Source organism: Drosophila rhopaloa, unplaced genomic scaffold (genome assembly GCF_018152115.1).
Source record: "Drosophila rhopaloa isolate 14029-0021.01 unplaced genomic scaffold, ASM1815211v1 contig_163, whole genome shotgun sequence".
NCBI lineage: Eukaryota > Metazoa > Arthropoda > Insecta > Diptera > Drosophilidae > Drosophila > Drosophila rhopaloa.
The window spans coordinates 2398433-2421830 of NW_025335043.1; the positions used below are offsets into that span (position 1 = coordinate 2398433).

A 23398-nucleotide genomic window follows, 5' to 3' on the forward strand; every position below is an offset into this window, starting at 1 on the left:
TTATCAAACTATATTCAAGCTATTGCCTTTTAAATTAACTATGTGTAACAAAAAGGTTTAGAAAAAAAATAATGGACAATATTAATAATCAAGTTTGGTTTAAATAAATAAATAAGAAATACATTAAGTTCTGGTAATAAAGCATATTTTTTTACTGATAAGAATAAGGCGGGTCACTCCCAAAGCATATGCATTATCAAAGACTGATAAGGTAATATTATTAGTGTTATCAAAAGAAAATTTGTATATTTTTCATAATTCAGTTTCATTTAAAAACCTTTAAAATTAGGTCATTAAAATCGACTTTTTTATTTGTGCTTACATTAAATATAAATTAGTTATTTTTATTCCATCTGGGTGTTCCAAATTAAAGTGTGATTTTTTAAGCGATTGCACTTAAAAACTTAATTTTTAATCCATTTAATCCATTGGTAAAAAAAAGGGCTTAAAAATAAAGTAGGTCACAAAATTAAGAGCTTAGTGTCAACTACAGGTATTTATTTATTTCTTATGAGAAGCAATAAATAAGAAGACTGGTTATTTTAACATCTGAAAAATATCTATTAAGAGTCTAAAACTCCTGAAATCCATGTACAAGAACAAGTCGTTGATCCTTGGCTCACATAGTCAGAGCCACTTATTCGTGTACCCTTTCGTGAGTACGCAAATTTCTATGAATATTTCGAAAGTTTAAAGAATGTTTAGTGTGAGTAAAGAGAGACATGGCTTCACCTCCTTACCTTTTTGCTCCGCCGTCGTTTTATCAGCCCGGGATTAGCTAAACTGGAATTCAGCACTGAATCCAGCACTACGACCTCACTTTGTGCAGAGGTAGCATACAAATTAATTACTCTGATTCTTATTCCATAGTTGCCTAATCGCGAACCGCTTGCACTAGAAATTCGATATTTATTAGATGCTTACGTAACATTTCAGCACAAAATTTGCAATTTACAAGTTTTCTCGATTTGATTTGAAAGTTTTATAGGTTTATGCAATACCAAGAATATAAATATATTTATCTATTCAGCGATGCAGTGGTGCAGTCAGAAGTATATTGGGATCAACCTGAAACCGAATTCAAGCAAAAATCGCTTGCAAGTTGATAGTGGTTTGTTTATACAAGTTTTAAAATTAATAAAAATAAATTTTTAAACACGTAGCCATCTGCAAATATATATAAAATATAAATCTTTCATATTTTCATTTTTTTTTTTTTTATTTAAATATTTCAGCCCACTTTTAAAAGATAAACCAATAGTTATGTTTTACATTTATTTTATTTTTCAATTGTTTTCCTTTTTATACATCATTATTAAATTAAGAAGTACCAGTAAAAAATCTTTTTAGCACAAAAACACAGAGAAAAAAATTGCTGATTTTATCTTAAGAATTTTAAAAATTTGAATTATATTTTCGTTTAGATTTACGTAATAATTTCTTCACACAAAGTAGACACAAAAAAAATCATGTCAAATTTAGATGTGGTTTTTGTTTAGTTGCTAAACTTAAATACAAATGATTTAATTTAGACGTATGTGTATATTTTGTATAAAATTACATAAATATTTAGTTGACAAAAATTGTTGATTTAATTGTTTATTTTGTGTTGAGTTGAAAATTAAATTCGTGTTCTAAAGCTAAGGTAGAAGGTATACATATAATTTAGGGATTATCCGTTAAAATATATTTACAAAGATAAAGATGTGCCGACTAATAAAGCAAATTGTTGTTTTTAAAATTGATTTGCTTTATTGGGAGAGCTTGAAAAATTGAGAAAAAACAAAATGAGCGTGAGGCTTAGAAGTAGAAGAAATCAAAGACAAAGAAGATCTAGCTAATTTTCAAAGTTATATCAAAGTTATTTCTTCAATAGGAATGCGGGCTGAAGATACAGACACGATTACAGAAATAAGCATTTAGCATATAGAACTGTTTATATAGGTATATATAGGTGAGCATATCATTTAGTTAGCCTAAGCATAATCAAGAGAGAATAGGGGTGTTATAGAGAGGGATCGGAGTTAAATAGTGTTCGTAGTGAAAGGGTATTAATCAACAGAAAGCTAATTTTAAATTTCTTTACACAATGGTTTTCCCATTTTCACTTCATTCATAACTAGTTGCTAGTTCAGTTTTCGTTTAATTACTTCTTGTATATATTGTTTTTAGTTTCGTTTAGGTATATCAAAAAAATATTGCAGATTGTCTTAGAGTTCCAGCCGCTTTATACAAAGTAAATTAAGAGAAGTTAAACTTTTTGTAAGAGTTTGGTTTTCTTGGCTCATTTCTATCCGATTGGTTTTGTTTTTTTTCTAAGTGTACGTTTGTTGGCCTTCGACTTGGTATTTTATTAGTAATTTTAAAATTGTTTTATGTTCAAAAATTTGTGTATTTTGTTTGTAGAAACCATGAGTTTTGTTTGTTAGAGTTTTTATTTTATTTCTTGCATATTTCCTTTCCTTTGCTCCTTTTGCTATGGCAAACTTATTTTCAAGATTTGTGGAATGTGGTTTGTAGTCGATCTAGGGAAATTGAGTTAACATTTATGGGTTTTTGGGTGAGGGCTTGAGCCAAAAGCAAGTTTTTGATTGTTTCACTGGGGATTTTGTTTTTTTTTTTTTTTTTTTTTTGTTTTGCTCCTAAACAAATTTCTCTGGTTTGCTCTCTAGTTATTTTACACACATTTACAATATACATTACACACACAAATATTATCGGTTAGAGCTAAAGATTATGTTGCTGATCTAGTGATAATTTTGGTTCTGCTAAAGTTGCTTCGCTTTCGGTTTTGGCCCCTAGGATTAACATGTAACGTTCGATTACAAACGAAATGGCTTAGACACAGAATTTACAAAAAAGTGTTTCTCGCAGATATCTGACTTTTAATTTCTCTCTTTTTTTATTTTAGCATTAGGACAATCCCCTAGGCGTCTTAGAGGAGCAGCTCCTCATCCGTGTGCGGCTCGTTGCCGGTTTCCGCGAAGAGGCAGCACTCATCGGAGCCGGATGAGGCCGCCTCCTGCTCCTCGCAGTCGAGATCGAGATGGTGGGCCTGCTGCGGCGATTGCGGTGCCTGCGGGTGGTGGTTCAGTGGGTGGTGCGCCGGCTGCTGTGGGTGGCTGAGGTCGTGCAGCCAGTCCAGCGTCTTGTCGATGGCACGCAGCCGCTTCTCCAGCGAGGTGGTGGCCAGTATATCAACCTGTTGAAGTGCACTTTGTTAGTAAGATAGTCGGAAAAACTTTAATTGAATCATTCCAAACCCACCTTTAGCTGCTGGGAAAGGGGCAGCAGAGCTATGACCCACCACGCCCACGCCGGTCCATCGCTGATCAGCTCCCAATTCTGCTCCAGTGGCGGCATCTGGCCATAGCTCTGCAGGATCTCGTGCTTCTGCTCCGTACTGAGGCTCTCGAACCAGCCGCTGGCCTTGGCCAAGACCATGCCCTGCATGCCGGCCAGTATCTTCACCTGCTCCTCGGCAATCGGCTCGTCGCAAATGTACTCCACCTTGGCCGTCTCATAGCCGTCCTTCTCGTTGCGCGCCAGTATCTTGAAGCGCTTGCAGCCAATCGTACTGAGGATGGAGCAGCCGTCGCCCAGCTGGACGCAGTCGCGGATGTCCAGGATGGTGCCCACATCGTAGTACCGTGACTTCCCACCATTCGGCTGCACAATGCCGAAGGTCTTGTCCCCCGACTCGACGGCCCGCCGCACCATCAGGCGGTAGCGGGGTTCGCACACGAACAGGGGACAGGGGACAGCGGGGAAGGCGGCCGTGCAGATGAATACGGGCACGGAGGGCTCCTGGTCGATCTCCTGCCGGAATCGCGCCTCATAGTGGTCTGGAATGAATCGTTTCATTGCGGCTTCTAGGAACTTCGTCACTGGCCGCTTGGCCAGCGCGAAAGGAACTGGCGAGGATGAGCCCGGATGCAGGTGGTTCTGATTTTGATTCGGATTCTGATTCGGATTCGGATTCTGACTGGCACTGGAACTGGCACTGGCACTGGCACTGGCATTGACATTGAACTCCACAAGTGGTGACATGCACAATGGACACGGGGAGTTGTAATCCATGCAACGATCCAAGCATACCAGGCAGTACGTGTGTCCGCACGGGGTCACCACCGGTTTCCACAGCGTCCGGCTGCAAACAACGCAGTCGAAGTCGCTGGCGTCGATCAGCTGCCCGGCCACCGAGCTCACCGCCAGCGATGATGCCGATTCGTCCAACTCTGGAAGGAAAAATTTGCATATTAATCACCTTTTCATAGTTGTATCACTTTTTGGGAAAAAAGAGTAGAGGTTATTTCCCCTGAAGTCTAATCGTAGATATAAATAAAGATAACGATTAAAAAGTTTGAAAGTCACTTTGCTTAAAAAACTTTCCTTTATTTAATTGAATTTACTATTTCCAATTTTAAGTAGCTTTAAATGTTTATTTAAATTTATCTAAATTTTCAATATACTTCTAAATCGAGATTTTTAAATTCTTTCTTTCATTTCTTTTTTTTTCCATAATCCTTTCAAAGTTATAATACAAATTTGAACTGAATATTTAGGCTGATCTTTATCCCTAAACTAAAACTATTTCGAATGATGTTTGTAATATTAACGTAATATTGTAATATTGCTTTGACTGATCAAATAAAGCAAAGCGTAATAGGAAAATTGTTTATAAAATATTTTCGTATTTAATTACATTTCATTATTGATGTGTTACGGTGTGTTTCTTTTGCTCTCCAAATAAACTTTATTTCAAAAAGCTTTTAAAATATATCTTTCAACAATATGTATTGCTCTTTAATATAACATACGTTGGTATTTCATTTTAAATTCTCAGTTATCACTGAATAAACTATTTTACCAAACTGACATTGGCTCTTAAATCAAAAAGTCTACATAAGCTCATATTCATTTGTCCCAATTTGATAGGTACATATATTAAAGGACTTTCCAGAGACTTTTAAAATCGAAATTTGATAACCCCTTTTTATTCAAGTTACTCACTTCTCAGTCGCTGCAGTTCCTGCTGCGTGCGCTCCAAGACACCGGCGAATAGTCGACTGCACCGCTGACTTTCGCCAGCTGCCTGATCCTGGTCCACGTCCTCCTCCTCGACGATCCTGCCGCCCAGTGGTTCCATGGCCGCCGACCATTTCCGCTTGCAGTGCTTCCGGTTCGCATGGCGACGTGGCTGCAGATCGAACTGCTTCTGCTCGAAGACGTGCCGCTGGTGGCGATGGTGGTCCATGAAGTCCAGGGCACTGGGGAACAGGAAGTCACCGTCCAGATGCAGGGATCCCGGCTCCCCGCCGTCCACCTCCACTTCCACCTCCTCCTCCATGTCGTCCCCGGCCATTATGTAGTCGTCGTAGTGGCCGAACTCGTCCTCCACATCGTCCAGGTGGACGTGGTGGTGGTGATGGTGGATGTGGTGGTGCTGTTGTTTCCTGCGCCTCCTCACCTGCTCCCAAAGTAGAGGATAGGGTGCTCGGGAGGTGGCGAAGCTGCGGTGCTGTGGCTGGAAAACAGGTGGTGCTGCGGTACTGATCGAAGATCGATTCTTGGGCATTTGGGCCAGGAGACGTTGCAGAATCTGTGAATTGAAATGCAAGATAAAAGTGAGTAAATATTGCCAGTTTTAAAAGTAATTAGGATTGAGAGAGTTTGCTTGAAAAAAAAATTGATAAGCTCAGTAGTTAAATCCTAGTTTATAAACAATTAAATGTTTGTTTAATGTTTACTGGTTTATAGTATTGATAATATAATATTTACAACATTTTTAGCTTTATACAGCGATCTTTTATGCGTTGTATATAGAAAATAAGATTTAAAAGTAATGACAGTTATATTTTAAATCAAAGAAATACTTTATCATAAATGTTTCATACTAAGGGCAGTGGTCCCCAAACTTTTCTAGATTCAAAGTTTTAATGACTGCTTCTTTAATGTATATTGAATGTAAGGCCTTTGATATGTTGTCTTAAAAAGCGGACTAGAAAACGAAAATCGGAAATCCGAATTATTAAGTAATTACTCCGAACATGAAGTAAGAACGAGAAAACGGCACTAAGGAATTTAAATTGCATACACTTTTATCAATTTTATTTTGACTATGAAAATTGTAAAGGCAATTATAAAGTCAATAATTTAAGATGTTTTTATTTTTTGTTTTTTCAAGTGAATGGTTTTTTAATGGTGTCTAGACTTTTACAAAAACAATGTAGATTGAGTTTAATTTAGTATATTCAATGTGAAATCTGAAACATAAAATTGTTATTACAACCATATGTCTGCATCATTTCTGTATAAATCATGAAGACCCATTGCACTTTAAACTCATATTTTTGCCTACCTTGGCGAGATCATGTTGAAATATTTCCGAGTTGCTGAGATTTGTATTCTTATCAAGGCAAATGGCCAAAAAGCCGTTGTACAAAGCCTCCTCCAATCGACCCAGTCCGCTCAAGGCCAAAGCTCTCAAATAGTGGGCCTGAAAAAGATAATATTATTTATTATGTTGGCTTAATGGTTGATTGAATTTCAAAACTCACTTTGGGTGAAGTGCAGCGCGTTCTCAGGGCATTCTCGATATCCGCCAGAGAACTTTGGAAATGGCTCAATTTTAGGAGAACTTCAGCACGCAGACAGAGACTCTTGAAATTTGCTGGCGCTAGAAAATATTAAAGTAATATAATTTAGTACATTTAACTGCAACAAATTTTGGGCTATAAATCAGGTAAAACCCTCCATGAATGTCATATTTAAACTGAAATAAAACTTGGCAGTATGGAAACTTTTCGGCGTGCGGCCAAAACATTTACGTGTGCCAATATTTTAGATATATGCATGCAACGATATGGACGTGTAAACAGAATCTATATATTGTTGGATTGGGCAAGTATTCAACACGCGCGAATATTTCTCAATTAGTCTTTTCCCTTTTAGCGCGAAAAATTGTAGTTTTTCGTCATAAAAGAAAACATTGAATATTTTATTTGACAGCTGCTAATAAAGGCGCCACTTAATATTTATATTTATTTGGGCAATTTTTAAAGGTAACAATTTTAAAATAAATGATTCTATAGAATTGATATAAAGGGTAGAGAAAACCGTAAGACAATATTGCAACAATATACTTTGAGTGTGTATTGGATCAATAAAACATTCTTCAATTCAAATAAAGATTACAAAAGATAAAAGAAATGTGCTTGTTTAAAATCTGAATAAGTAAGCCTCTTTTGGAATTAGTGATCAGTTGCTGAAGTTGGTAGAACATACACAATTTTATTATTGTTGTTAAACAAAATGTAAGCTATTTAGTTGAAATTATATTCACTTATTTGCATAAAAAGATTGATTAGTTATCATTTTTTGAAGTAAAGGCCCATTGACAAAGTTTTTTTTGCCACTTTAAAAACTAAATTATTTATAATAAATAATTTCATAAAAACGCGAACTTCGACCCTCAGTAAATGCAATGAGAAAGTGAAATCAAGGTAGGCAGCAACGACAGTGCGCGAAGCACCTAGAATAGAAAGTCATTGCAGTGCCTAGGTCATGCATTCCCTACCCCTCCCCATCTCCCCCCTTTCCAACCCCTTTTATCGCACCTTGCTACGTCACGTAGGCCACTTGTAGACAATGTTGCCAAGCCGCCAGCAACATGCAATATTGCAACATCCTAAGAGAAGTTAAGAGAATCTTTGGAACATTAACAGCAGAGATTGCTGTTGAATTTCCATCTCTTTCTGTTAAATATTGCCTCTTACTATTTTTCTCTTTCGCTGTTAAATTCAAAGAGATGTGAACTGTTAAAAAGACGCGCGCAGCTGCTGTTAGGACAGAAACGCGAGTATGTTATGTTATGTAGCCTAACATTACGCAACATTAAAAATAGCAACAACAAATTGACAGCAGCGGCAACAGCGACTGCAAAAACATTAGCCATTTTAAATTAATATGTAAGACCTTATCATATTTATTGTTTTATTTAAAATTGCTTTACAAATTTGTTCAAAAAATAAAAAACATAGGGACCCCTCAACACGCCATTTTTGAATAGAGATATTAATTTACATTTTTTATAATGCTTAAATTAGTATTTTTATTGATTAAATGTTCTACCCTTTATATATTAATTTTGATATTTCAATATTTGGAATATTTATTTCCTAGCTTGTATATTTTTGTCAATAGTTGTATTCAATCTTAATTAGACAATTTTTTATAATTTAATTTCTATGTTTGAATCCACTTATTTTATAAGTAAAATATTTATAATTTATATTTGTGACTCATCCCAAAATAAAATATTTTCTTAAGTAAATTATTATTATTATCATTTTTTAGAATGATGACTTTGTACTACGCAGTTGACTTTTTAAATTATTTTTCTGTTATTAATTTGCATAATTCCCGCTATTAATAAAACATCCGATTACCACCGAATCACAATGTTGTTGATTATGTAAAATGCTTGTCAATATTTCTTGTTCACTTCGTTATGCCCATTTTATAGGTTTTGCTTTGGGTGTCAAATGAATTTTAAAAATAAAATACCAGTGATAGGGGTTTGTTTGCCACAGATAACGCTTACGAGATTGGATTTGTGACTAAGCGTTATGTGAATAAAGGTGCCAAAACATAACGGCACTTTACTGCGAACTGGAAGATAACGGGAGAATGTTTTTTAGGTGTTTATTCTTTAAACGTTTTTTAAACTGTCTTTTTGAGATAAGGCAGGTTTATTTTTTATACTTTGACAGATTGGCGATATCTTAAAGTGAATAACAAAGTGGGTGAAGGATATTTGGATAATATGTAAAAATAACTTTTCTTAGAAATAAAATGGGAAATAGCTTACAATTATAGTTTAGTTGCACAGTTATATTTTATAAATTGGTGTTTAATAATTTGTAAACTAAATATATTATAAGAAAGCCCCTTTGAGTTTTAAGTTTCAATTAAACCATCTTGACAGTGAAATTAGCTATCTTATATACTCCTGTCGTGATATTTCCATCTGTTTTCCATACGTTTTTTTTTTTACTTTACAAGTGCTTCCCCTGTTTGTTATGCAATAATATCGTTCGATCTCCATGCCTCTACCTCCGCCACAACACTTCCTCCCAAGTCCAGAGCCATAACTATATGTATTATGCATACTAATTATATTTATTTCTACATTATATCACCCTGAAGGCGGCCACGTTCTCGGTGACCAGCTACTTCCCGTTCGATCTGCGACTATATGTGTGCGTATCCATCAGATACTTCTACTTACAACCGCAACGAGTGGGCAACACAAAAAAAAAAAACACGAATTCAATTAAAATGCAAAGCCAAACGCTGACGGGCTGCTGCCGTTGTTGTGGTGGCCGTTTGTTTTTGCTTTTGCCACTGCTACCAATTTGCACTTATTAGAGAATTTTACGCTCTACGAACGCCCCCTTTTTGGGGCCCGCCCCCCAAAGATATAGCAACATCTTCCACGCGGGGCCAAGTTTCCGTTACGCTGCAGACAATTTAAGCCCAACTGTTGATAAATTGCATTTGGCTTCAGATATGACTATGCTCATATGTGTGCAATTTATATATTTTTTTCGCATACACTTGAAAAAAATTCATTAGCACTAACAATATAGAAAGAGTAATTTTAAGTGCATTAAATAAGTATATATTCTTTATGATAAAAAAGGATTTTTGATATTAATTTTTGTAATTTAATATCGAAAAATAAGAAAGAGAAATTCTAAATTTATCTATTTTAACAACATTTAATAAGTAATTTATCTGCAATCTTAAAATATCTGCATGCTTAAAATCAAAACTCTTTTTATTACTATCTTATTTTGACTCTTAATAAGAAATAATTTTTTTTCTCCCTGTATCTATATCATTTTTGTGCCATCGTGTTTCTTTTTGTTGTCGTGTGTTTGCACTCAAAATCAGATTTCGTCACGTACATTAAAAATCGTTTGCAAAAATTCCCACCACAACAGAAAAAAATCGCAATGAATATTGGGGATAGAAGCGAATTTTCCTTGGCGGTTGACAGACGGCATTGGCATGGATTGCATAACGAAATCAGAAATCTTAGAATTTTGATTTCCGCATAAAGACAACATGAGAGATATAGAACAAAGGCATTTCTAGCGCAAGCTGTTGAATCATTTGATTTATTTATTTTTAAATGCCAGCCAACAAAGTATCGAGGCAAGAATGCATGCCCCTCTCTGGTTCTTTAATTCAATTGTGTTTAAAAGTCGTTAAGCCATTTGCTAAAAATAAATTCGTTGCGTATACGCCGCATGGTCCGAGCTTTGATTGTTCGGCCACGAGCACCACACACAATCACTGGATTATTATGCAAAAGGAAAATAGAGAGATGGAGGGGGTAGGAGGTGGCGAAAAACTGACCTAAATACTAAATGAATGCCCATAAAACTGCGCCAAGTGAAACGGGAAACGAGCGGCCATAAACGAGCGGCCAAAAGATGGCAAACTTTATGCGACACCCCCCAGTTCTCATCGCCGAATCCGCACTCGAAACCCGTAGGGAAATTGACCGTTTTTGATGTCTATGATGGGGGATAACTGGAGCGAAGCAAATAAATGCAAAGAGACCCGGACCCCCTTGGCTAACACTCTATTCGCTTGCATAAAATATGGCCATTATGCAGATGAAGCTAATTGTGCGGAGTTAAGTTTATGACCCTCGTAAAGTTCCTCCGCTCGATGTAATAGCGAAATAAATATAAGAATTCAGGGAAATGTCAGCAGTTAAATGGGGATGAATGCTGTGCATAATTCCACGAAAAAATAAAAGGAAATATCCTTAGTTAAATACAAATATTTCCTTCCTTTGAGGTACAAATTCAGCAAAGAAAGGAAGTATTTTCCCTGTAGGGTTATTACTTTCCATTTAGTTTTCGTAACAAGCCATTTCTGTTGACCTGATTCAACGGCCAGGAATCCCTGTTAATTAAATACCTAATCTGATTTCTGTAAGTCACCTAGACCAATTAATTTTCTAAGAAATTCGCTTTTGATTTCCTTGTTAAACTCAAATTTGTCGCAAATTTCGCATTTCTAGACAGATTTATTGCAATAAAAATCGTCTACCATTTCCCTGCTTAATTTGCCTTTATAATTGTCTTCATGAATGAATGCTTACTTGCCCACTTTTGATGCCGTTGACGGAAATGTAAAATGCTTGAAAATAATATAAAATAATAATTATTCACTTTCAGGAAGTGCAGGCAGTCGCTTTGTTTTCACTATTTAGAATTTTGCCTTTGGCCATTCGCCGTTAAGTCTACGACATTCTCGCTAAAGAATTCTATAAAATTCATTTTTATTTTTATGATACACTTTTACGAGGCCATATGACAGACAATTGTTGTGTAAATTATTCGAATATATTGTTGTGCAATATGTATATTTGCCTCCAGTTTTGTTATTTTGTTGAAAACCATAAGTTGAGTTTTGCACTCAATTACTTTTCGGTTTGTGGGTGGGGCCCACAAGGCGTATGCGTATTACAAAATTGTATTTATTAATTTTGAAGGAGCTAAAATTAAAACACATATGTTCCATTATTTAAGCAACAAAATTGCAAAACTAGTTTTCAATTGACCCGTATACTATATACTACATTTGATTAATGCACTTTAATTATTTTCTGTTACTAAAGTCCTTTAAAATAATTCCCATCTCGTACTGCTTCATGTGGGCGTTTTCCACTAAGTCTGTTAAATGTCAAACACCCAAAGCTTGATGAAATTTTGTTCGCAGTTTGTTCCCCGTTCTAGTTATATTCTTTTTTCGGTGAAACCCAACCGACTGTGAAGATTTTTGTGGCTGCTGGTGCGCGGGTTACGACTGGGAAATGTCGCTATGCGTTGTCGCATAAATTTTTGGCACTGGAAAACAAGACGAAAAAAAGCCAAAAACAAGAAAAACGTAAAAAAGGCGAGTAGGCAAACATCAAATGTCGAAGTTCAGTCGGAGCCAAGGCCAAAATTCTCCAGTGGTGATGATGATGCTGACAATTATTTTGAGAATCGAGCTAAAAGGTCGTGCAGATTGAAAATTAAGTGAGGATATTTGCGCAAAGCAGGGGCGTATAAATTCAAGGGTGATTGAACCGCATTTTTACCCAAATTGCGACGCAAATCTTCGTTGGCGTAGGCGCCATTTTTGGGATGACATTTTATAAGTACCTGACTCAAAAAAAGCCCAGTTAAACTTCAATTTAAAAATAATTCAAGGCAAAGCAGCGGGAGAATGAGAGATTCAGCGAAGTGAACTTCATTTCCAAGTCTTATATAACCCCTCTACTTTTTATTTGTCTTGTGACTCAGCCAAGCGCAACCTTCAGGCAAAGTGGAGCAAAACAAAAATAACACGATATACCCCGAAAAAAAATATTGTACAAATCGCAAGCACGCAAATAAAATCAAATACAAAAATTTCATTCAGGCAAGACAAAAAACATTCATTCGATATTGTGTGAAACGCAGAATATTTTTATATTGTTGCTTCGCAGTTTCTCTTGTAATGCCAAGGCATTCGTGAATTTTATGAACCGCACAAATAATATTTGAAAATGTTTAACCGAAACGGTTGAAACAACAATTTCAAGCGCTTCAATGAGCAGCAACTCGATGAGCGGGCTGAAGGTCAACTGGTGACCAAGATTGTTGGGAAGAGGGGAGAATTCTGGTCGTTGTGGGGGCCAAAACCAGTGCGGAAGTCTCACATTATGTGGGGCGTGAGCTATAAAGAAGTTTTTCCATATACAAGTATTTTTCATTTATTTTTTTAGGGGCCCTTTTCATATCGAGTTCTGTGGCTTGTCTGCTAAGCCAGTCCAGCTTATGCAACGTGGGTTGGAGATAAACAAAATACAAATTCAAAACGGAAGGCCGACAACTTCAAAGCATGTTTGTGGGCTTTGCAGTTACTTTTAAAGAAGGTAGGAGAGAAGCTTATATAATTGTTCATTTCTTAATGGCCTAATTGCTTAGTTATTTTCGTTATTTATTTCATTACTTTGAATGTTAATAAAAACACCATTAGAGTGGTGGTGATAAATAAATGTTTACGAAATAATATATATGACATGGCTTTTAGTACTGGTGGACTAACGACCCCACCCCTCTTACCACATTTCCCAGCCCATTTTCCCACCATTTTCCTACCATATGCTGGCTCGGATTGTGTCCGCCTTGCAGGGCCAGATGTTGTCCCCTGCCAGATGCCATTTGATAAATGTTCAGCTCACCCACGCCCATGTCCCCACATCCGTTGTCACACGCGCCTCTGACGCGCAGTTAATTGATTTCCCAGACGAAAGGGCAGGTCGGAAAAAACTCAACTCTCGACTGACCTGATTAAATGACGCCAAAGCAAAACTACGACTAAGCCTAAAACACACAGGCTGAAACCGAACACCAAAAACCATCAAAATGCATTACATTATAGGGTGGCTGAGTGGTGCGATGGGGACGACGTATGGCAATAATCCACTTAAAAGTCATTTAGGGTGGCTAATAGACTGAGCAAAATTTGTAGTACAAAAAAATCACTTTTAGGACATTTGAAAGTTTTAATTGTTACAATTAGCTTGAGAATAAGCTTGATATATAAATATAATATTTTAACCTATAAATAAAATTTAAATATGAAATTGATAAATCTATAAATCTTTACGAAAACAACCAAAATACCTTAATTTAAAATATAACTTAAAGCTCGCAAAATTGCAGATAAATTTTTTATGATATATTGGTTATTTTGATTTTCCTTATTAATTTATTTTAAAGAATTGTAGTTTTTTCATAAGCTTTTATGGTTAATTTTTAATGTAAATTCATTATATGCGTTTAAAGAAATATGTAAATCATTAATGTATCAACATGCATTAAAAACAGATTGAAGGCCATTCAAATAGATCTTATTTTCTTGGAGTGTCCTTCCTATACTCTCCAGATCTATTTCCGTTTATTCTCCCCCAATCCCATGGCTATTTCGGTCCGCTTTTCACTTATGTAATCGCCACAGACGCCAATCAGCCCCTAAACGCAGTTCGATAAGCAGACGGAGGAGAAGAAAAAAAAATAACCAACGTAACCGGCTTTTTTTATGCAAAGCTGCCAAAAATATGAGTAAAGTCATGTAAGTTGACGGGGGGGCGGAGGGTATTGGCTATGGCCTAAGCCATAGCATTGCGTGAACTAAGGCTTGTGCAATCCGCAAAAAATAAGAGAAAGATGTGGTGGGAGAAAGAGCCAAAAGGCCAGTGAGCAACAGTTTTTTTTGTGGTATTGGGCAAAAGAGGCACTAAGCAAGGCTAAGAGCTGCAACAAAAAAAAAAGAGAAATGGAGTGGAGACGGCGCAAGCTTGGCTTGTGTCACATTTTTGACAGCTGGCGCTCTTTCTCCCGGACTTTTGGACAAACTCTCCCACTCTCTTTGGGCCATCTGCAAAGTCGGAAAGTATGTCAAAGTCAAATGCGCGACGCCGACGTCGACGTCACTTTTATTATGTTTGTTTGGTAAGTGGAGCTCTTTTTTTGTTGTATTTTATTTTACTTTTTTTTTTGGGTTATGTAAGGCCCAGCGGCCAACTGTTGTTGGTTACGTTAAGCTTCAGGCCCAAGATTTGCCTCAGTTTCCCCCGTTTTCTTGTGTTTGTCGTGGTCGTCTTGGTCTTTTGTCTTTTTCACGCTTAGTCTGCCGCCCCGCCCCCGCTGGCTTCTCCGCCCCCCAAAAACCCATTGTTGCTCATTTGTTTGTTGCCAATTTCAACGCTTTTCGGCTTGTTGTTGCCGTGTGGAAATTAAATCGTGATTTGTAAATGCTCTCAAATTTTCGTCTCGCTTTTAATTTTTTTTTTCGTGTTTTTTTTTTGGTTTTTGCCTGCCACAACAGAGGATTTTGCAATTTTGTAATAACTTTTTTCTTCTCTCCTTTCGGCGATTAAATAATCAGCGCTGTGTGGCAACTATTACAATAGGAGGTTTTTGAAAGTTGTTTGCGGGGATCTGGGTCATTCTGAGCAATCAGTAAATGTCAAAAACAATTTTAAGGAGATCCAATAATTATTTTTTAGTTTTAACGAGCTTTTTTAAAATATTTGTAAGCATATTAAAACCAATAACATATTGGTGATCATTTTACTACTAATTGATTTTAAAAGTCCGCAAACAAGCAAATGTTATTTTCCACATATATTATAATTTATGAAATGCTTAAAAATTGTTATGAAATGAATTTGAATACATAACCGTTATGATTTGTATTCAATTTATTACAAATTCATTTCATCGCGACGCGATTTATCTCTTAAATAAATTAATATAATATCTATTTTTGTAAGCTTTAATTAAAAAAAATATTTATTATATTAATTTAAAGCCCACATTTTAATATTTATAAAAAAAATAAACGAAATTCCACAGATAATTTTGCTATAAACTATTGTTTACAAAAGCTTTACAATCTGTGCTAATGTCTTATCTAACAGTTTTATATAGTATTGGAAAAAAATTCTCGGAAAAATGAAAAACAACCGCAACCAATTACAGTTATGTAATTACTTTGCATTATAGCATTCACTTTGGTCATTTGTTTATAGTTGCCACTTACACCTGGCTAGAACGAATTTTCACACAAAGCATACGATAATGCAAAAAGTTTCGCCTGCTTACTTTTCCTTATTTTTTTTGGCAAGAAAACTTTTATTTCTGAAGAACAAGTCAGCCTAGTTAATAAAAAAGTTCCAAATGCTCCCGACGACCTGACCCAAATTGGCGAATTGAAATCCGTGTTGCCAAAGTAGAAAAGTTTGCGATTTATCATTTAGTGTTAACAGCTTTTGCTGGTTAAATGCTAATTGAAATCCTTTTTGCGGGCTAATCAAATCCAAAACAATTATGTCATCGTGCTGAACTTTGCTTTTATAATTCCATTCTGCCTTCGTTCCGTCAATTAGTAAACACTCCCCTTAACTTGATGACGATTTTTCCCGTAATTGTTGCATAACTTCACTGGGAAAAAAATTCTGGTCAATTAGAATTTATTTAATCTAAACGAAAATTAAATCAAAATGTTATTTTATTTACATTTCTTATAAACCATATTTTGATCCATTTTTGTTTTTAATGGCCTGATCTAAACAAATATTAGGTCGATAGTTTTGGTTAAAATGAAAAAAAAATAAAAAATTAAAAATTCATAAATTCATTTAACAGCAAAACGGTTTAATACCCTTAATCAAAAAGTAAAATACATTTTTTGTTATAAAATAAATATATTATAATGTTTTATTATAGCTATAATTAAATTATTACGGTTATATGGGTTTTAAATGAATTTACGTATTTTAAGTAATCTATTTAATAAGTCGTATCTATTAATAATATTAAACAATTTTTTTTTATTTTCTCGAAACAACATTAATGTTTATTTAATAAAGATCGTTAAATCCGAATTGATCTTAATTTTCTTTCTGTGTTTTTTGGCTTTAAAAATCTTGGGAAATCTCAGAGTACTTTGAGTTGTCTTTTGGCGCAGTCACGCCCCGTGGAAATTGTTTTGTGGATTTTATTCGCTGTGCGGAAAATGTCAGGCTGATGTAATTTTCAATAGATTGATTAGGATAAAAAGGTTAAGGGTGCGAGGGCGATGGCGATGGCGGGGATGCATGTTGTTGCTCGGGGCAACGATTTACCTGTGGAATGATGTCTGGGCCCGTGTCTATTACTCAAGAGTCTAACAAATTATTGCTAGCAGTTTTGCTGATTGCTGATTGTGGGCAGCTATTGTTGCTATTGTTGTTGGGCAATGCGATAAAGCGCAACACGAGCGACAACAGCAGCAACAACAACAACAACAACGGCAACAACAGCAACACAAACAACACAACCCAGCAGCAACAACTTTGCCTACGTTCTATGACATAACTGTAATTCAAACGAGTCAGAGAGCAACCGCGGCAGTTGGCGTAAGAGACGGCAATAGGCCATTAGAAAGAGAGGGGGCGAGACAGCTTGTATAAGTGAGCGGGCGACTTACTTTTGATTTTGCTATAGCTATTGCAGCAGTCAATTGAGTAATCTCCCAGTTGATTTGTTGTTGCTGCTGCCCGCTCGCAAATGTTGAAAGTGAATTTTGCGAATCGTAATTCACAGTTTACAATAGAATATTACTTAATAGACAATCTGGCCGAAGCGTTTGTTTTTATGACTCACGTTTGCTGTTTTTTTGTCTCTGTTTTCTTGCGCCGCTGTTGCAATTGCAGTTGGCCTCATTATGCAATTTACGGCAACAAGAAAATAACGAACGACAGGAGCAACAGTCTTGTTTTTTTTGTAACCTATTTTTTTGCATATATTTTTTTTTTTCGCCAGAGTGAGAGGGCGAATATCTCAATTAGGAATATGTCTCAATGTTTTTTCTTGGAACTCGAGCCGAGTGTTTGCTTGCGAGCTGATTATTACATCATTCTGCTTGTCTTGACAGAATTTGTGGGTGCAAAAATGGGAAAATACGAAGGGGAAAAACCTTGGCTTGCACTTAAATTTTCCTTGCATTGTTGCGCTTTAACGGAACGGCACTATTATGAAACAATGAATAATTGATAAAGTCATTCAATTCAATAATTTCCATGCGGCTATAAGGGAATTTTTGTTGTTGTTCCAAACAGAATACTTCGCAAGTGTCAAATGTCATTTATATGGCTGTGCATGTCGGCATTTCATAACCAACTAACTAGCTGAGAATTTATTTACAGGCCATTATTATGTCACTTATTTAAAAGTTGAGAAATTAAAATGTAATTTAATTTCTTGCGAAATGAGGCACTTTTTGTTAGGCAAATAATGTAGTGGCTGATTGTAATGTATACGATTTTCTTAGTATTAATCAAATTTGGTTTGGTTGTGAATTTATTAAAGGTAAAACTTATTTAAAAATATTTGATAACTATTAAAGTAAATTAACTTTATTTAGAAACTGACTTGATTTATTTATTTTCCCTTTAATGTCTACTTAAAATTAGTTAATGCAAAGTCAAATAATGTTTTTAATCATAAAATATTTTCAAAAATTAAAGAAATAAAGTTTTTAAATTTTGTAGAGCTGCTTCATGTTATACATAGTTTATAAACTCAAATAAATATATATTAGGTTGTTTGAAAGTAGCATGAATCTAGCTTTGGAAATGTTTAAATAGTGAGGTACATAAATCAGGTTTATTAAGCCCATATATAATTATAAAAATAATTGTTGAGCGACATTTTATAAAACGTTTTCTTCTCCGACATGCTCTCAAGTTTGTTAATCACACTAACACCGATTCACATATTCCACTTGGCTAACCTCGCCTACACCTAAAAACTTGTTCGGAGTGTTCGACTTCAAAGAGCCGGCCGTAGAACCCACAAGGCAAACACCTCCCACTTCGTCAGATGGGTGAACTGAATTCCAGAAGTAAATACCGAAAACTTGACTTGAAATGGGAAAAGTTTGCATTTACTCGACCCGAACATTTTCAGGCCCAAAGCAAATGAATATTTGAGGCGAAAGCACAAACAATTCCTTTCGGGTTAGAATTCTCATTTGAAAGTCTTGTAAATTTTTCCTTTTTTTCTTTTTAAGTTTTTTTTTTTGTTTTTTGTTTACATAGCTAGTGAAATGTGCGATGGCATTTTAGAAATGTGCGCCAGACTTGTCGAGGGTTGGGGGGAAATGTAGCGACGAGCATGCCAAAAAGTATCTATCAGATACGCGAACTCTGGGAATGCCGGCTATGCAACGCATGGCGTCTACGAAAGAGAAAGCAGAAAGAAATAAATCAAATCGCACATTCTTAATAAATTCGCAAAAGGAAAGCAGAGAGCAGTGTTAAAAAAATTAACACAATCTTTTTGACAGCATTCTGACTCGACTACATTCTAAAACAAATCTGTATCTGTGTCTGCATCTGTATCTGTATCTGTGACGACCATTGGCAACTGGCTTTCTCAAGGCCAGTTGAATTTTGTGGTCGTTAAACTCTCTCCCACTTTCTCCCCCTACTCTCCTGCTCCTCCTTTGGGTTCTTTGTTCACTTTCACGGAAAGAACTCAACAACCTCAAAATGCGCAATAATTTTTGGCTGCCTGCACTTTGACTACACAGTGAAAATGTGATTTGAATATGGTGTGACATTAAATTAATAGATTTTGTTATTAACTTCTTTAAACTATACTAAGGTTTACTGCATGGACTCGCAGCTTTAAATTAAAGTATATCATAGTTTGGATATAAAATATACATGTTTTTTAAAATATTTATTTTTGGAAAAAGAAAAAAATTTAGGTATATATATTTATTTTTAAAATTTAAGCATTAAAGATAATAGAAATATCCATATTTAAATATTCATCTAAAACTTAGAACAATAAACGCTCTTCATTTTTTCAGTGCACACAAAAAATCGGAAGCACTGTTTCCAGCTCTTGTTTGGCTAATTAAAAAATGTTAGCTGCCACAAAAAAAAAATGGGCAGAAATCAAAAGCACAGTCAGAAATGGCTAGAAACAAATGTTAATGAGTGCAGTCACTCTGAATGATTGCAAAAAGCGAGGGGCTGCAGGGGCTTTGGGTGGCTTTTAAAAATAGGGGAATGACGACAATGGGGCAGCCAAATGTTTTATAGCCAAACAAAGCTAACAAGATCAAGGCGCTCTTCAAACAATAACCTCGAATCGTACACACATAAATACCCGTGTGCAGTATTAATGGCCTGGCTTTATCAGGTGTATTGGGTGAGTGGGCACCGTGGTGCGATAAGCGTCACGTCTTAATCACATGAATGGATATATTATTCACCCAATTCGCTTCCCACCATCGCCATATCGCATCAGACATGTCCAGCGAGGTGTGCCATATTTGGGTTTTTGTCTGATAGTCGCGAACAAAGGCAAAGTAGTCTGAAGTTCAGGGTTCTTCCCTTGAGTGGAAATCGGTTTAAGTGTACCATGAGAAAGTGCAATTCTTATCATCAAAACAACAATCATATTTCTTTTATGCTGATAGGAACACCTTATTTTATTTTAAAGTGAGTTATTAAATTTCTCGAACTTTTTTTTGATAATATATGTACGAGGGTTCGAGATATGTAAATTCAGTGGTGTAATCATGCGAAAAATATTTTATCTAAACAAACGTGACCTGTTATAAGTATTCAGCATATTTAACATATTATATTATTATCACTTCTGTCCTGCAATCACCAAAATATGACACAAATAAAGCTCTATGATTATGTCACATTCCATTGAATTTGTCTACCAGGAAATGAAGTCAACGCCTTACCAAGAAATTACAATTTAATTAGGCGCATAAATTGAAATAATTTCGCCAAGAAGTCGTCGTGCTCGTTAGTCAGAAATCAAAAAAATGGAAAAGGAAATCCAGCGGGCCATAAAAGTTAATGGAAATCGGTGGAAACAAGGGCAGAAAAGCCACGTGGCGAAAAGAAATAACAAAATTAATTGCATGCTCCGTGCTAAATTCTTTTATTCAAACAACGAACCCCGACTCGAAAAAGGGACCATTAAATGCAGTCGACTGGTCAGCCCGAAAACACGCTATATAATTATACTATCGGCCATATAATGTAAGCCATATACATTTAATGCATACACATATACGTGTATTAACGTATTAAATTAGAAGCAGTCAAAGGAAAAAGCCTTGCATGACATGAAGGCATTTTCAATGCAATACTTTTAATGGAACCCCAACCTTTTTCAAGTTTTTTGTGTGCTGCCTGTTATCCAAATATGTATTCAGGCCAAGTCCTTGCGGCTCATTTAACAACTCTTTCCACTTTGCCAGCCAGAGAGCGCCAGTCTGTATTACTTTTTTGTTAATTAATTTCTGTGTACTTGGCAAAAAAAAAGAAGCTATTCCTGACGAGGTCAACGACTACATTACCAGCGTCGGGTCGTAAAAAGCCATACGTATACGAAAATTAAATTGTGCATGTCTGGCTCAGGACTAAAGCTCATTTCAGGAGGACATTAAAGTCCTGCAGGAGTTCGAGTGTGTGTGTTGAATACTAGAGTGCTGTCACTTTGCTCCGACATCTTCATTCTCAAGTGGGGCACTTGGCTTGGTCCCACCCTGCGTATGAGTGATTTGTTGACTGTTTTCGGGCTTGGCTTCCACGAATCTCTGCTAAAACGCTTTATTTGCTCACTTAATTGGTTCAGATTGGTTTGCCGTCTTCACAATTTGCATTTTCGTTGAATTCCTTTTATAACCATGACTTGGCAGTTCGTTTATCAAAAGTGTTTACTTAAAGTCTTTTTCTTTTTAACGTCTGCTATTGCCCCCAAAAAAATGTTATGGGATTTTTTTTTTATCAGCAAGAGTCAATAACTGATTGTAGCGACGAAAGAAATAAATAACGAAAAAGACAAAAAGCAAATGAAATAGAACAAATACATTAGATTCTTATAAATAGACCGACTAGAATTATTTTTTCCGTTCGGACTTTTAGCTTTGTTTACGTGTCAGTTGGAACGTGGCTGCTACTTCAATCCAGCATAGCATATAGATCCCCCACAGAGCCCACTCTCAATTATTACGTTTCGGAGTAAACAAAGTCGTACGATGGATGCGTCAGCACACAATTTGGCTAATCACAAACACGCCGGCAAAGTACACCTTGATAATGACAATTATGAAAGTAACACCGCTCTTCAGGTGACCCGCCCACTTTGTGTGTGGGTTTGTCACGCAACAAAGGTGGAAAATCCAATGCCCACGTGTCAGCTTAATATCCTAAGAACTGCCAGACACTTTGATGCATTGTATTCCCCGGTGAAAGCGAATGGGGACCGAAAACACTTTGATTTATCCGAAAAAGAGCTTCTAGATGGGGGAACAAAGAAAAAACTAGAAAAAGACTTTCTAGATGGGGCACAAGAATAAACTAGAAACATTATCTAATTTTGTATGTCAGGAGTAAACAAAGAAATATAAAAGTGGAAAATCATCGGAACCAAACCAAATATTGATTAGTAAACACCATTTGGTAAACACCATTTTAATAATAATAAATAAGGTGCAAATTGTAATAATTTAAATATTATGATTATGATTACTATTACATTTGCATTTATCCTCAGTTTTATCCGAAAACATACTAAAAAATAACAGATAGAAAAGAATTCCTTTAATATGCATTACATAAAAATATTTGGCCTAGATAAACAGTATTTGCTAATTGTGTAAAATAAAATTCGGATAACCTATAAATAGGCTGTAAAACCTCAAAGTCATTCAAAGAATTGTCGAAATTATTAATTGCCAGCCAACAAACTTTTCCGATTTACGATCTGGTTAATTTTAGTTATGGTTTTCCATTTTCTCTTCCCACTTCCACCTAATTCTGTCCATCATTGCCATTGTTTTGCTTAAACTGTCTCACCAAGAGGAAAAAAAGAACTCTTGACGAGTCAAGTGTTTCTCGTCTGATGCCTTCTGTTTTTTCTTAATTTTTTTTCCCCGCAGCTCTGGTACTTGAAGCATTTTGTTTGATGGATTTCTAAGTGCGTAAATCGCTGTGATTTTCACTCTTTTTTTTTTGAAAAAATAGAAAAACTATTTTCGCAGAAAACAACAACAAAATTGTCTCTGGGAAAATGAACATGATTAATTAGTCGTTCTTGGTGGGTATTCTGGGTTTCAATATTTCTTTTGTGTGTGTTCCCTAAGTGAAGGGGAAAATCCTCATGAGCCCAAGTGACTGACTCAGCGCCTCCATAATTCATTAAAAAAAAAAAGATTTCACAGAATATCATTTCGGGTGCGAAAAGAGTTGAGCTGGCAGCGCGTGCCGCGTTTCGCGTTTCGCGTATCCCAATCCCATCAGATACAATTTGGTCCGCTTCCTCTGTCAAGGTTTATTTACTTTGAATTTGCTCTATAAATATTTGATAATTGGGTCCTTGGCCCGCCCATGCCAGTGCCATTTGTCGAGCTGAACACACACAATTAGAGTAACAAGTTGACATTCGTGGGAGGCAAGCATCGTGCATGTAATGGCGGAAATAAGGTTAAGTGTAGGCGGCTTTGCTGTGCAGAACTTGTTGCATCGCCATCGGGCTCCTCCGTTCGCCTGACGTCAGCGAATGGAGTCTATTGAGCCTTGCCATTTTCGGCCCTGCCCTTTATTGATTTTTCAATTCCCCCCCATTGCATGCGAATAAAAAAGGATTGCTGCTCCACAGATAGAAATTTCAAGGAGATTGGGGAACAGTGTTCAAGGATGTACAGAATACTTTATGGAAAAATCAAGCTAATTTGAAATTCCTATAAGAAGTGA

The 23398-nt window shown here is 36.0% G+C and overlaps 1 protein-coding gene across 1 annotated transcript in view; it reads right to left on the reverse strand.

Moving 5' to 3' along the window:
- Nucleotides 1-2162: 2162 nt before the first annotated feature.
- The window catches only part of LOC108048169, a 28630-nt gene continuing 7394 nt past the window's right edge, over nucleotides 2163-23398 (reverse strand). Inside the window, exons 3-7 of the mRNA XM_044458060.1 lie at nucleotides 6561-6679; nucleotides 6362-6499; nucleotides 5014-5602; nucleotides 3268-4238; nucleotides 2163-3202 (exon numbers count right to left, since the gene is read on the reverse strand). Of these exons, the coding sequence (XP_044313995.1) occupies nucleotides 2936-3202; nucleotides 3268-4238; nucleotides 5014-5602; nucleotides 6362-6499; nucleotides 6561-6679 (2084 nt within the window). The 3' untranslated portion in view covers nucleotides 2163-2935. The remainder of the gene's footprint in view (nucleotides 3203-3267; nucleotides 4239-5013; nucleotides 5603-6361; nucleotides 6500-6560; nucleotides 6680-23398) is intronic.